We start from the raw sequence: 16,535 nt of genomic DNA, 5'->3' as shown, positions 1-16,535 counted from the left end.
TACAAGGCCTGTGGAAGTTCCAACATAAATACCATATCATAATGCAATATCTCCATGCATGTTACCACCTCAGTTTCTATTTTCACAGAAGGGAAAGCACACGATTCCCACCATTTTGTGTAGCTTCAGGAGCCCTCTGAAAGACTGTTTGGTTATCTGGCCCACATACCTCTACTTCTTAAAAAGGTTTGGTTTATGTAAAGGATGGGAAGCACGAGTTAGCACAGCACATTCTCTATATTTGCTTTCTTGGATATTTGGGCTACAATTCTACACAAATATGACACTCAGATGTTCATTTAAAAAATATTTTAAAACTGGAAACTGGACTCCAGAAAGCAGTATATCCATGGGCCCTCAGTCAGAAACTGTGAAATCCCTTTCCCTTTGTTCTGAAACAAATGTCAAGGGGATGAGCAGCAATATTTTTGCCTTTTTTTTTTACAGTTAAACAAAAGTGGGACAGAAGACAGGATAGGAAATGACTGGCAAACCTCAGTTCTGAGAAGTCATGTAGAATATAATATGCAATCTCACTTTTCCATACGGGAAAGCTGGTGCACAGTAAAACTGGATTTGAATTTACAGGTTTCTGTGTGCACTTGCACCTTGCAGTACTATTTCCTTACTGACTGATAGGACATTTCTTTGAGACCAACCTAGAAATTTTCATATATAGATATAGTGTGAAGAAGTTTTATACTGAAAATCTATACTTCAAATGATTATATCCTACCCATCTATTTATATAAGCACATTGACAATTCTGAAAAATAATTTATTAATCAAGTATTTTAGACATGTTTTTTACAAAGCATTAGTAATAAATGCAAGCAAACAGTACAAAAAATAGAAAAGCTAGAACTAGAATAGCTCCTTCATTCTTTTTTCCATATTTCATTCATCAATGGGAACTAAATTTCAAACTTTGGGCTGTCAAATCTAACAATTTTTGACATGTAACTACATTTCTAATGAGTCTGTATTTCCACATCTGCTTCTTTAACAAAACATATTTAAAAATCTCCCTCAAATTCTTAAGAGAAGAATAAAATTTAGTAGATTTCCTTTGTCAAGACCCTTTTCCAAACTGTTTCATAGTTAAAACTAGTTGTAACAATGCATTGTACCTACTACAGCTCACTGCATACTGCTCATTAACCTACTTATTTAGTAGGACAAACAGGTACATGTGCAGCTGCTTGGAATTTCACAAATGTCTGTATGGGAAAATATCATTTAACAAGTCCAACAAACAACATTTGTCAACAACAGCAATATATAGCAATTCCACCAGAAAATACAGATTTCTCACACAAATATCTGCTCAGTTTTTCCTGGTTTATTTCCAGAAGCTCTGTTTCAGTGGCAAACACGCTGTTTCAAAACCAAAACCTGGGAGTCCCTTTTTGTTTCAACACACCAGGATATTTCTGGTGTGGAAAACTCTCACTGCTTCCAAAAAAAATACTGCACCTCTTCCTGTCCATCCAAATTTTGGTAATTTGGAATTTAAATTCCAATCTGGGATTTTTTTTCCCCAAAGGCAGTATTTTGGCAGACGGGGAAGTTCTTGACAAGCTCATCAGCTGAAAACAATTTATAGCAGTGACTTGGGCAATACCCTTTCCCTCATTATACTCTGCCTACAGTGCAGCCTCAGGAAAACTGCTCACAAATAATTAGGCCAAGAAATACAAGCAGATTCTTGTTACTGTTTTTGGTAAGCTTGCCAATCCATAAGAGGTTTTAGTAATTTCCACCACTCTCACTGAACTGGGGAACATAAATTAGTAATTGGCCAAAAATTAATCTCTCCAAGTAATACTTGTGATTCTGCTTTTTTCCCCTTTTTTTATTCTCTTAAATAATTAATCTTAAGCTTGTTGATATGTAGTGAAAGATCACTCATTGGTGCTTTCTTTTCTCAAAAAGGAAAAATTTTTTTTAAGGATGTGTAGCACCATTGGCGGTAGTATTTATATAAAAATACATTTCTGAAGAACACTGACATGAGAACAAGTAAGACCTTTTTCAATGCAGCAATTTTGAGTTTTACTTTCCTACTGCCATCCATCTATTCAAATTCCAGCGCTCCTTCCCCACACCCAGTGGTTCTTCTCTATTCCATCCCTATGACATTTACATTATACACACATTAGTGAATAACAGCTGTTCATAGAGCCAGCTTAGTAATACGGATATAAGTCCCTTTCTCCGGCATTTCTCTACCAGCTTCCTCTGCAGAACACAGCAGGTTACAGTTTATCTCATACTCCTCATGTTGGATTGTGTCTCCAAACCCATATTCCTTCTTGGCCTTGCCCTCAGCAGCTTTTGCTGACATTTTCCAAAGCACAGGCAAGAAAGACAAGGGGTGACTGGAGAGAGTCCACAAAGATGGGGAGGGGTCTAGAGCATCTCCCTTGCTAGGAGAGACTGCAGGAGCTGGGCCTGGGTAGTCTGGAGAAGAGAAGACTGAGGAGATCTCACCAATGCATACAAATATCTCAAAGGGGTGCCAAGAGCAAGGTGCCAGGCTCTTTTCAAGGGTTTCTAGTGATGGGACAAGGAGCAATGGCCATGAACTAAAACATAAGAAATTCCACTTCAACATGAGCAAGAACTTCTTGACACTGAGGGTGGAGAACCCTGGAAGCTGCCCAGGGAAGGTGTGGAGTCTCCCTCTGGAGACATCCCAAACCCACCCAGACAAATTCCTGTGCCACCTGCTCTGGGTGACCCTGCCTGGGTAGGAGTAGGACTGGATGGATCTCCAGAGGTCCCTTCCAACCCTAACAAATCTGTGATTCTGCTTCTGCTGCCAACAGGTGGTAAGACTGGCATTAGGCAGCATAACCCTTTAAACAATCCTCCTTTAAACATTCACACATTTAACTTAACAACTTTCAGAGCTTACTTCTGCTTGGTGAATAACGGAAAGAAACTAGCCAAGAGCTGGCAGAAGGGCCCAAGAAGTGAGTTTGAGCAGAGATGGAAGAGCCCCACAGAGGGCAGGCAGCAGGAACTGCAGCTCTGGGTTTTCCCTGGAACCACGGCATTCCATGGGAGAACGCTGCCCTCTCGTGCTCCAGCCTTCCACTGCAGCCTGAGTCACACTGGCACACAAAACACTGCGAACTATCCAGACTCTATCGGTATTTGGAAATCCAGAGAAGCAGAGACTAAACACACGGCTAGCATTTCTTTTACCTGGATTTTATAAACATATGAAAAATTTTTGTGCAAAGGTGTAATAAAATGTTCTCGATAAAGCTGCAGGCTCATGCAGAGTCATTAAACTACCTGATCTCAGTTACCTTTGAAGGTCTTCCTAACAGTACCTTATAAGGTTTAAAGAACATTGACTATGATCATGAATTAAACACATCTTCCTGTAAAAGTATATTGAAAACAATACAAAGGAGGTGATTTGAAATGCCCACTTTTGGCCCTTCTCACATGAACACATGGATTGCAGCTGAATACATCTGAAAACCCCCACCCTAACCCTCACATAGCAATCTATGGTTTTCAACATCATAAGGTTCTTGGTGTGGCAAGAACCTTCCTGAACCTTCAATTTAAGCTTCAGTATCAGCAATAATGAGTAAAGTTCTGAATTGCCAGAGCAGCCCATGTGCTTGCTGTTGCACCCAAGTCTCTCAGGCTTTAGATGCATCACCTTCCCCAACAAAGCTGCGTTTTCTTCTCCCCACTATGTCTTATTTATTATATTCCCAGTAATTCTGTTCTTGGTTACTGACCCTTTTTAAAGCCAAGCAAGACAAACAAACAAACAACCCCCAAAACAGACATTTCCCTCATAAAATAAACCAATGAAAAAACACACACACACTAAGCCAAATCCATATACCAACATAGATCAAAACAAGCACCTGATGATATAACCTACAACTAAGATGACACCAAATAACGAAGCTCATCTTTTGGGCATTATAAAATTTCAGCTGTGGTTAAATTAAGTCCTTCTTCCAATTAATTACATCTTAATCTCAGAGGTATTTTCAACATTATTTTATCCTGACTTAAATGCATGGTTTATGAAATTAATATTAGGTATGCATGATATTGGAGAAGGAAATTGCAGAGTACAATATAGAAGGAAATAGAATAACTAACCATTTATGAATTACTATGAAATGCAACAAGTGTATAAGCAACTATTTGTATTTTATTCACATCCATGAATTTCTGCTACTTTGGAATCTGCACAGAAACAAATATTTTTGCAACAATACACTACCATAAAAATTTTTAAAATTACAGATTATCTGAGATATCATTGTTTTGCAAGAAATTAATAGAGTATCTGATCTTAAAGATGTTAAGAAGCTCTAAATAATTTTAGCTGCAAATGCAAGGACACTTAGTTTTCCCAATAATCAAAAGCTGAATACTTTACCTTTTTATTGAGATATACATATATATAATATAAAAATATACTGCAATACTGTAAAGTACAGAAATAACACGCATTATACCTAAGAATTAAACTTGTTGTGCACCTTTTTGAAGGACTGCACCAAACCTCAGCAAGTTGGCTTTGTGCTAGAGGGAACCAGGCAATAAAAGATGCCTGGAATGAAAGAAATCAAAAGAAGAGAACCCTGACATTTGGAATCAACAAGGTATCTTGTGAAATGTTCTGATTTTCCTCACTTGCTAACACAGGCCATGAGACCTTAAGAAACAATGTATTCCCTAACAGGATAAAAAAAGAAGAAAAAGAAAACTAAATGGTCTTCTGTGATAAAGCCACAACTTGGAACAAAGTAACAGGAGAGTAAGTATGGGAATTGACCACAATGAACCCTTGTGTCAAGCTTAGACAAAATTACCTAACTTGGGTAATTTCTAAGCCTAAATACTCACAAACAAGTAATTTAAGTGGATCAACACAAACATCCTTTGGATTTCCAATATTCACAACCCTTTGCTTGCATAACGGAAAAGGCTAAAACTCCTAAGACCTTAAGTCTTACCTTCAAAATTGTTATTAAAAAACAGGGCACATGTTTTTTTGTGTAAAAAAAACAGGGCAGCCAAAATTCTGATTTGTGCTCAGAAGCCATTCTTTGTACAACATGAATTTTTAGTTTCTTTATAGAGTAATGAGGCAGCAAAATGTGCATCAAGCACATTTCCTTCATACTGCAAAACTACTCCACAGCTAAGGGCAAGTTTCACTAACAATAAAGTTGGTATAAAGATTTTAACAGAACTGAATTTTCCACCACTTTCCATATATTGTGTTATTAACCAAATTTGATTTTAAACATACTCCTCTATCAGAATTAAAACTAGCAGCATGAAGAGAAATTTTCTCCATCTGCACAGAAACTAATCTTAACTAGAAATTACCTATTGTGGATTTAATAACTTCTAATACAGAAATGCAGAACTTTAACACACAGAGATGCACAAATATGAACATTCTGTTGCAGTATTCTGCCCTTCTTCAGGCAGAAGTGCATTTTTCAATGTGTCTGAACAAATACAAAGCAGCAAATGACAATGGTGTTGAACATAATAAACTATAAAAAGTCAGTCCCTTGAAACAACAGAGCAGCTGTCAAACACTGAAATCACATCTCCCACACACATCAGGATTACAGATTACCAGAGTGGTTCACCTTAAAGGAGACTCAAAGAAAAACAGACTCTTCAATCAAATCTGAGCAATTCTTTTCCAAACAAAAAATTCATTTAAGTCCTGAATTCCCTGGACAGAACAGCAAATCCTTAAATCACAACTAAGGCTGCTGAAAAGGTACATATGAGTACTGGCATCTAGTACTTTTGCATATTTATCTGATGACAGTTCAGAATAACACAAAGGGAGACTTTCTAAAAATCACTTCAAAAAGAAACCTTTAAAACCACTTACATCACCAGATGAATATTAAAAACAAATACCCAAAACATACTTGTGTTTTTTCTTTGAAACCACAAATAGGATATCTATTCAAGAGTGCAAAAAGGTTTAGATTTGGCTTAAATGCCAAGTATTGAAAGATTGGGAATGAGATAATTTCTTTTCACAGGTACTGAATCTAAGCAGAGAAATTTATTTTTTCCCCAGCTTTGCTTTACTGGACTAGAAGTGCTGCATAAAAAAGTAAACATACTTTAGAAAAAAACTCTTGAAGGCAGACTGCAAAAAGACTTACCTTTTTAAAAACTTTTCCTGATGGCTGGATTTCATCTTCCTCTTTCAGAATTTCACGTGTTCCCAAGAGTTTTTTGTCCTTATATTTCGTTTTAGCATATTTAAAAACTTTGTCGAGTGTATCACACCCAGGATATAAAACTGAAGCTAAGCAATGCAGACTGTTCACAGATCTGTATGCACCTCCAGGCTTGTTATTCACAGGTCTGGCTTTAACCTGCTTGGCTTTTGCTATAGCCTGCTTTGATCCTGAAAGGATGTACCATGGAATGTATGTTACAAGGGAGTACACGAGGACTATGAAGTTTATAAGCTGTAAAAGAACAGGGTTGATGTTATGCTTCAACTTCATTTTGGCCGCTTGAGAATGTTACAAGAGACAGTTGGAAACATGGATCAGCTAGACAGGGGCCCAAAAAGATCTGAAAAGAGAAAAGAAAAAAGAAAAGGTTAGTAGTAAACTATCACTGTTGGCAGAAGGTATTTTTACACATGATATTGCAATCCATATCCCAGCAGGTGTCTTTATGCAGGAGTTAGAAGTCTAAACCCCACACAAAAATGAAAGCAGACACATGAGGTAGAGCTGACTGCAGTACAATGACATACGCATCTCAGGTATTTATCTGAAAGTGTTTTGTGATTATACAACTTAAAAGATCCTCTTCAACATCAGAGCACCTCCATGTGCACCTTACTAGGAATCCCTATGACCTCTGACTGTGAACCATCAGCCTCCAAACAAGCCCTAAGAGCACAGGCACTGTCACCACTCTGCACATGAGAACCCCAACCATTAAGGATGCTGGAATGTTTCCCAAGTGTTGGACACACTGGGACAGCCACCTGAGAGAAGGGAAGTTGTGTATGTGACAGAACTTTGCTGCTTTATTCCCAGGGACTTCCCATCAGTCCTGATCTCAGTCTCAGAACCAGTATCCAACGAGCCCACTTGTACCAATAAACATGAGCTAAGTAATATTGGGTAAATACCAAAAAAGAGCTTATAAATATCCCCAAATTCCTAGCAGCAGCACAATGAAGAGATGTGTAACTTTTTCCAGAGTCCTTAATGATGCCAGGATATTCACTTTGTCTTTTTTAAAAGCATAATTTACTATATCTAATGACTACAATGATGATGCAACTTTCTAATGTATTCTACTGTTGAGTCATGAAATTATGCGATCTGTCTAAAAGATTAAAAAGTTAAATCAACAAAATAACTGAAATCCTTATGGAAATCAGGGATGGTTGCCATAATGGCTAAAGATGAATTTCTGCAACAGTCCACAAGCCACTAGCTAAAAAACAGTGTTTTGTACACAATAAACTACAAATGCACTGCACCCAATTAACCTTTCAAACTTATTGATACAACTTATTCAAAGCAGTATCATAAATCAAGCAACTAATAATGATGTATACATAAGCTGCACAGCTTTTGACAATTCTAAATTAATTTTTATTCACGAGATGTATTATTCTGTGCTGATGTCTTACACTCTTTGACTTCTCCTCCATTAACTCTCTGAAAACCCTAATGAACAGAAATTTGAGTTGAAAAAAGTAATGTTTAAATCATAAAAGATCTTTCAGTAGCAATGGAAAGAAACCTTGCTTCATTAATCCTAGATCTGCATTCCTTTTGGGAATGGATCAATCCAGCATCCTTCACTTCTAGGATGAGATTCATTTCATCTTTCCCTGAAACACAAAACTTCCTAAAACTCCAAGCAAAAATATTTCATTATCAACTTTTCCCCTAACAAGCTGCTGTAATCTCACTGTTAACAAACTGCCTGTAATGATGCAGTGAAGGAACCAAACAACATCAAAGTTTGTTCTGCAGAGCACCCTGAGACACATACTCAAATAAACCACAGGAGCTCTTCACAGTAGGAACTTACTGCAACAAGCAGCAGTGAAGGAAAGATTTAAAATATTAAAAAAATTAAATGGAAGTGCATATATTTTAATTTTCAGATCAAAGGCAAAAAGCAATGACAAACAGAAAACAAACTCAAATAGGCAAAAGGGCAAATTCAGTAATCGCTTGAAGAGACTTATGTTCTTAGGGTGCCACTGAAGGATGCTTAATGAAAATAATCATGAGCCAGCCAATCAGCTACTGTGGGCCAGAAAAATTATACTCTTGTTGATAGCAGCACAGAACAAGATGTTTAAAAGCTGAATCCAGAGTACACACAGCAAGAGTTTGCCCATTTAAAAAAAAATTTATGTTGTACTATTATTTTGCCTGGCACAGCTCAGGAGATGAACATCTTTTTTCTCCTTATAAAGCTGGAGAACTTCTCGCTGCCTAAAAAGTAGAAACAGAATTTAACCAAACACTGCTACACGTGAAAATTAAAGCAACTCATTTAATACCTTTAGGCAAACTGTTCTTCAAAGAAATTCCCTATCCAACACACAGTCAAAGCTGTTCAAATAATATTCTCTCTAGGTTTCATAACTTTCCTTGGTTAGAGAGGCACTGAACCCTTCCAGAACAGCAGCCTCCCATTTCATTTTGCAGTTAGTTATCCCAACAGCTTTATTTTTTCCTCAGAAGGAGAGATGAACCTTTTCCACTATTTCCATGATAACCATGCCAAGGTGCCATGTCAAGTTCCTCTTCTGACTCACCCTTGCATAACACCCCCCAAACGTGGAAATCTTGCTTTGAATTGCAAACAAATTGTGCTTTGCTCACCATTTCATAAAAGGCTGCACTGCAAGTAAGGGTCTAAGGAACACTCCAACAACACAGACTAAAGGGAAATGTCTTGGACTGTCCCCTGGCTCAGAAAAGCAAGCATCCTGCTCTAGAACTCTGCTCTGATGTACATCTCTTAAATTGCTAATTATTTCAGTTATTCCTTCACAAAAGTCAAGTCATCTATTGAAAACAGTTTATTTTAAAAATTAAGACAATTTCTTTCACTCAAAATATAATGTTTTTAAGATTCAAAATTATCTTTTGCAAATGAACTTTCTTGTCTTACAGGCAGAGTAAGAGTCCATTTTTTACCTTCAAAAATCTTATCATTACAAGATAGCAAACTTTAGCAAGAGAGAGAACTCAAGTGCCAATGTCTTAAGAATTTGGCAATGGATTGAAGACTGTGGTATTTACAGAGCATCTATGCTTGTAACTAATTGTAATTACCATTGCAATTGGACACTGGAAAAGTGCAATGCCTTTTGGAACAAGAAAGAAAAATATATTCCAGTAGTTTCATTAGCAGAATAAGCTCCAGGATCTTTGCAGGGTGATGGTTCTAAGGAGAGCTGAGCCATGACACCAAGTTCTTTGGTGGCAGTAGAAACACTCCCCCTCTTTCCTTGTGTAACTGAAGAACAGAAGCTGCATTTTTACTCATCATTTTGTTGATTTGTTTGCTATGTTGTTGAAGAGGAAAATACCAGGTAAGCAAAGGAGATGCAGTTTAAACTGCCTTTGTGCCCAACAGATTTATAACTGCCATTCCCAAGAGAACATCAAAGTCAGTTAAGTGGATCACTAAACATTCAATTAAAAATCATTTTGATGAGAGTATAGAAGCAAAACTCTACCCTGACTTGAGGCTGGAGTGCTAGATGTAAGGCAATTATGACTTACAGCAAGCAAAACCAACGCAGCTGAACATGACAGTACATTTTCTGTTGGTTTTTATTTTCCTTTTACAAAAGGTCATTTAACCTCCATTAAGAAAACCATTTCTAATGTCAATGCAAAAGAACAACACTGTTTACATTAAGATACAATGCTTGCTCATGCATTCTTCTCTGTAACAATTATTATTTCAAACCTTTAATGTATGCTATTTTAAAAACTCGAAATGAAAATGCAGTATTAAAAATCAACCTGCAGAACTAATCTAAAAATTAGAAGTTTTAGTGAAATTTTCAAGGTTATATCAAATCTGAAAGGCCTAAAAGGGAAGCAATGTTTGTTGCTTAATATTCTGCCTTAAAAAGAAAAAAGTAGTACCCAACAAAAACAAAACTTTGAAAAGTTTAGTGAAATACTATACATGGTTTCAACATGTAATTGAAGTACAATATGTTGTAGTTTTCAATTTTGGAAGTAGATGACTGCTTCTGACTATAAAAAGAGTGTAACCCAGCATTCTGGGGCAGGGAACAGAAAGCAGAGGACATGATCCTAAGCAGTTTTTGCAAGTATGAGACTATGGCACAGTGGGAAAGTTCACTGCATTTTCAGCACTGGAATTTTGTTCTTAGGTAGCTCCTGCTTAATCACTGACAAAAACACATGACATGTGGTAATATTCTAACTCAGTGGTTTGGCCTGCAGATCAGCTGTAAACACTCAGGTTCTTACAGAACATGAGTCCATCCTGGTTTCACATAATCCTGCTGGGGTTTTTGAGGATTCAGCGCTCAGACCCTGACTAGTGATGCAGGAAAGGTTGGGAAGTGAAATCCTGGATGAAAGGGCCAGCAATTTAAACAAGAATATAACTTAGACAAAATCTGCTCAAGCAAAGGGTTCTGGACATGCATGAGAGCTGTTCAGTTACATGTAATTCATGTTTAGTCTGGTAGTCACCAAATGGGAAAGAGCAAGACCATAAATTAAGTTTGACACACTTTTTCAATAACAAAAAGAAGCAGCAACCAGCACACCCATTCATGAGTCTGGAGAAATAAACCAGGACTTTTCAGGACTGATCCTTCTTAATACATAATCAGTGATTTGGCCTGACATACTACTTATACTAATACTGTTATACCCTTTAGTTTCAGAAGAGAACTTTTGTTCGATGACAAAGAAAAAAATCCTTCAAGGAATGTGTTTACTAATTGACCTGCTTATAACAATTACACGACAATAAAAGCATGAATTAACAAGAAAAAAAGGAACCTTATGCAACTTCTCATCGTGGCAGGTACAGGTACAAGAGCAGATACAAGATGTTCCAGTCTCAGTTTACTCAACAGGAGCTGTCACAGGCAACTGCATGAAATCTAAAAATGGAAAATTCCCATTAAATATGGCAATTATAAAACACATCCTCCATTTCTTTTCACTTGTATTTTGTAATAAATAAAACCTTTTTCTCATCTGATACTGCACTGTATCACCTCAGAGTCCATGCCCACTGCACACAAGTTATCACAAAGCCAGATGTGACACACAGCACAGCCACTGCTCAGACTCGAGTCCTGTACAATCAAGGTGGCTGCACTCAGGAGCTCATGGCGCTTGTCTCCCTGAGAAATTCTAACTCCCCAGTGCCTTTCAGTGTACACTGCTTCTACCATTTGGGGCAGGAAAAAAACAGACCTGTCTTTGTGTATCCACCCACACAGAGAATGCACTTCAGCCTGAGTAATAAAATATTCTTGAACACTTTACAAAAAGACTTAATAAAACAGTAATAATTGTATTTACTAACTTTGCTCTACTATACATCTAAGTTTTATTTATTGTCCTTTGCAGAAAGAAGTCTTGAAAACCTCTGCCAGCAAATCACATATAAAATAGGCAAATGTAAACATTTTGTACCTATTACCTTTCTGCAAAAATTACTATTTACACAGTTCTTAAAGATAATCTTTTCCAGTTTCAGTGGATTAACTATTTGCTGCTTGAGGTGAGCACCCAGGGTGCTCACTGCCCTGGTTTTTGACCTCCATGGGTTCACACATTCCAACCCAGAGACTCCAAGATACTCTTGCAAAAAAAAAACCATTTTGGTCAACAATTTATAGTTGTATAAATACATATTAAATTTCTTTTATCAGTGAATCTTGCGAACCCCCCCCCCCCCTTTATTAACATTCACTGAAAGGATAAAAATGTTATTCACTGGGTTAGGCTTTAACAGACAAAATAACAGAGTATCTTCATGTACTGCCCAATCTCTTGACTACAGAATATAACAATAGGACTTCTCAAGACAATGTAACAAAGCCCTTAATACTTTAAACTGTACCAAAAAATAGCCTATATTAGTTTATATCTGGACTTAAAAAGTAACATTAACAACCCTGAAGAGGCAGGCTTTTACTACATCTGGAATGCACTCAAGAGCTGTCATATTTACTAACACTCAGCAAGTAAGCCTTTATTTTACAAAAAAAAAAAAGACCAATAAGAAAGAAATCCCAATCACTGATTTAAAAATACTAAATGTGCACAGACACAACAGCCAATGCTTCACAAGCCAACTCCCTGGACTGTGAAGCAAGGAGGGCCTGAGGCAATGAACAGGGCAGAGGAGAATCCCAAACATGCACCTATCTAAGGGGAAGGTCTCCTTTGCAATATGGGTTTAAGGGACAGTTCTATTTGAAAACAGATGCTCTTCACAGGTACAGCACAGGTGTTTTCACATTTTTCTTGAAACAGAGAGGATAGAAATCCCAGCAAGCCCTATGGAATGCTGGAAATCGATGCTTTGGGTTCCTGGAGAGGAGTTGGTCCTCAGCACATCCTCCCAAATTGGAACCAACAGCATCGTGGGCACAAGGACACACCTCACCTCCCCAGCCCACCCTTCACTGCTCTCCAGGGCCCAGCACCCTCCAGGCCATCCTGGCAGACCCCTTTCTCCCAGGCCCTGTGGTTTCCACACAAGTGCACACGCTGTCCTTGTCCCCTGCTTGCTGATTTTCCAGCCTCTGACCCCTCCCAGTCACCCTTTTCCAGGCTGCTGCTGGGTCTCAGCATCACTTCTAGCCCAAGGGAGACCTTCGATGAGCCTCCCAAACATCCCCAGACCCTTTCTCCAGGCAGACCTGGACCCTGTTATGAACAGGAGTGCCTCTCTGCAGTCAGGCTGGGAACAGGTCCATGGCTCTGTCCCAAAGGACATCTGCTTTCAACAATGAGGAAAAGCTCTGCTCAGCACTCTGACCCCCAGGAGCCCCCATCCACTGGGAACCAGCCCAGCAGGACCTTCCTCAACAGCTCCACATGACCACACAGGGCTTGCCACAGCCTCTGCTACAGAGAGATCTACAAGAGGACTGCAGGGCTGTAACACAGGTGTGCACTAAGCCAGAGGTTCTCCTGAAACTCTTTCAAGCACACAAGAATGAAACTAATTCCCACATCAACTGCAGCCCCTGATGTCTCACTCCCAGGCCTGGACAGGAGACAGCCTGTCTCTCATGGACTTTGGCCTCCCTGCTGCTCCACATTCTGTGAACTGCTGTGGTCTCACACAGAAAGAGGGATGGTGGGACACCAACATTGCTATTGATTATGTCTCTGCTCTCAAAAGGAAGCAGATCTTCAGGACATTGAGAGAATAAGGACACATAGGGTAATTCTGAGCTACCTTATTCAGATCATCTGCAGCCTCCAGCTGTAACCCACCTCTAGCACAAGCCTGGGTGAACCCTAAGGCTCTTTAAACGTTTCCCCTCACTCTGCCAGGGAGCACAAGGCTGGCAGATGGCCAGAGCCAGCACAGCACTCCCACTCCTGCTTCCACAACTCAACCCACTCAAGGCTTCAGCACAAGCACGTCTACAACTCGGCTCCAGTCCTGAGGGAGCCTCGGGCACTGCTCTGCAGGAGCGTGGCTCTGAACAGCACAGGGGGCACACAGAGCAGCAGGGAACAGGCACCATGACCTGGAACAAACCAGCTCCCAGGTAGGAGTTTAACACACTGCTGGGGCAGCAAAGGAATGGGGCAGCATGAACTGCACAGCCCGAGGCTGTGATTTCAGTGTGGCTCAGGCAGATTTAATGCTGGGCTGCTAATAAAAACAGACTGTTCATCTCCAAAAGGTAATTCCACTCTTGCCCTCCATTGTACCAACACACAAGTGCCTGTGTGGTTGGAGTGAGTCAGTTAGCTTGTTGATCCAGTTTAAACCCTCTCCTTCTCAGGGTGGAATGGTGGATTTTCCTTTGTATCAACTTCAGTTTGAACCTACCATGAGTCACTGCAATCACCTAAATCAACAGAAAATTAGCACTACAAAAGATGTTATTCTTCTGCTATGGCAAACCGAGTAACCATGAACTGACAGGAGTTACTGACAAGGCAAAACCCGGGGAGCAGAGGGAAGGAGCCTGGCCGGGGAGCCGCACAGGAAATCCCACTGGGCTGTGGATGAAGCAGGCTCAGCACAGGGACAGCAGGAAGGACACCCTGTGACACGGGTGTCACAGCACGCTGCTCCGGGATCACGGCAGAGCTGCAGGCTGGGGATTAACCTGCTGCTCTCCTACTCATGATCTCACTGCTTACTTTTATAGGAGCTCAGCCTTGGGGGTTTCAAGTGCTACAAGCTTAAATACCTTTAAACTTTGGGTATGGGCTAATACACATCCTGTAAATACAAAGGGGTTTAATTTATGTCCTTCACATGTCAATGCTACGTTTGTAAAATTATACTCCTATTTCCTTAGGAAGCAGCCAGAAGGCATGTTATTAAGATTAATAAATTATTATGTCCTTGATAAACACCAAGATACTACAAAGGTAGGAATTACAAGAACCAAAGAAGTCCTTCTACCCCAGAGAGACAGTCTCTATGGTATTAACTAAATTTTGATACAAAGGAAGAAGTTTTATTATCTAGAAAAGATTCATTTTCCTCTTAGTAGATTAATTTACATCAAGTGGGGCAAAAAAAATCACACCTAGTGTTGGCAGACAACAGGCAAACAAATGCAGAAACACAGAACTAAACTAGACAGACGGAACTGACACATCTTGAGGGCACAGAACTGTGCTTTCTCTAAAATACAACCTTAGTATATCCAGCTGTTCTAAAAAGGTAATGGTAAGTGGGTATTAAAAACTTCTATTTGACATCAACCTCTTTAGGTACACCCAAGCCCCACTGTTTGAAATATCACTGCACACTGCAGGACAGCAAGGTTTGTACATTTCTCCTCTGCTTCCTAACGAAACAAAGTGACATTTATAAGAAACTGAAAGCTAAAGTGACACCACAAAGCAGACAAACAAAACAGACAAACAGATTTATTTCCCCCACAAAAAAGCTACAGGTCTCCAACGCACAGTCTGACTGCACAGGCTACAAACTTAAGTTCAAACCTTTGTTCCAGGTGAAAAATAAAACTAAATCAAAGTGAGTTCAACACTAACAAGCTCCAGGAACAATAATTAAACACTCCTAAAGCTACCCTGACCCACAACATGAACACCCTTCCAATAAAATAAACTAAAAATGCAAGCCTCATTGTAACACTGCATCATAGATTTTTTTCTATTTAAAACATTTTAAAACTTCTTTTCCTTAAATAAGGGTTTTTTTTTTACTTATCCAAGACAGTATGGATATCTAGTGTATTGACAAATACATCTTTACTAATAAGAACAATAAAACACAGCTCTAATGTGACAACTTTGTCAGCAAACCTGAAAGCACTTCCAAAAAGAACTGTGCTAAAAACACATCCTTAAAATCATGTAACAAAGTAACAGCTATGCCAGAACATAATCCAGTGCTGCTCCATTTTTCATATTCTTCCCCTCCCACTACATACGTGACACTTCATGGCAAACAAGTGTCTTAACTCATTTCAGGCACTTTACCAGACATTGTCAATACACTGCTTCCATTCCTTTTCACAAGCAATTATTAGAGCATTTAAGAAATGCATTTAATGCCAAACTAAATTAAATGTTTTCATATTTGTGACAGAGAAAAAAGGAAACTAATGGGTAAAGTATCTTACTAGTGGAGAAGGCCTCAGAGGAACTTTGGCATCTGCCAATTCACTGTTAAGAGAGAGATGAAACCACCAATTTCCCCAGCATACTGCTAGATTTTCAAACCACGGACACAAATTAAACGTGGAAGAGCACATTAGCAAGAACATCAACACCACAGCACATACAGTATGAGAAGAGTCTGCATAAAAATAAGCCTGAAGCTTCAGCAGTAACCTTTGCCTACTGAAGAAGTGGTGTAACAGCTGAGTTATCACTGCCAGCTTATCACTCCAAATTCCTACAGTCATTTTCCGGCTCGTTTAAGACAATTGCCCTAAGTGCTTCCACTGGGAGGCAGACTCTGCTCTCCATCCCAATCCAAAGGACTCACCAGAATGGTTTCATGTGCTGTTTTCTACTACAAAACACAGCCTAAGATCAGCTCTCCAATTTCTGGGAAATCTGAAACGCTAAGGCATGAACGGTTCTGGCTTGTTTGTTTCTTAGAAAATAGAACAAAAATAGATGGTCTACTGCCATACATTCAATGTGGTTTGCACTGCATCCTAGTCATGTATTCATTAGATCAGGACAAAAAAAAATTAACAAAACAATCCCACATATTTTTAACTGTAAAGGTGCTTTGGTATTTTTTTCTCCAGC

At 39.0% G+C, this 16,535-nt stretch overlaps 1 protein-coding gene across 1 annotated transcript in view; it reads right to left on the bottom strand.

Annotated features, from left to right (window-relative positions):
* ACSL3 (acyl-CoA synthetase long chain family member 3) overlaps positions 1–11,193 on the bottom strand; it is a 35,666-nt gene extending 24,473 nt beyond the window's left edge. Inside the window, exons 1-2 of the mRNA XM_005424651.2 lie at positions 11,088–11,193; positions 6,195–6,615 (exon numbers count right to left, since the gene is read on the bottom strand). Coding sequence (XP_005424708.1) covers positions 6,195–6,545 — 351 coding nt within the window. The 5' untranslated portion in view covers positions 6,546–6,615; positions 11,088–11,193. The remainder of the gene's footprint in view (positions 1–6,194; positions 6,616–11,087) is intronic.
* Between the last annotated feature and the right edge of the window lie 5,342 nt (positions 11,194–16,535).

The sequence above is a fragment of the Geospiza fortis genome, unplaced genomic scaffold, assembly GCF_000277835.1.
Source record: "Geospiza fortis unplaced genomic scaffold, GeoFor_1.0 scaffold318, whole genome shotgun sequence".
Classification (NCBI taxonomy): Eukaryota; Metazoa; Chordata; class Aves; order Passeriformes; family Thraupidae; genus Geospiza; species Geospiza fortis.
The sequence above is the reverse complement of the archived record's forward strand: the minus strand, read 5'-3'. Positions and strand labels throughout refer to the sequence as shown.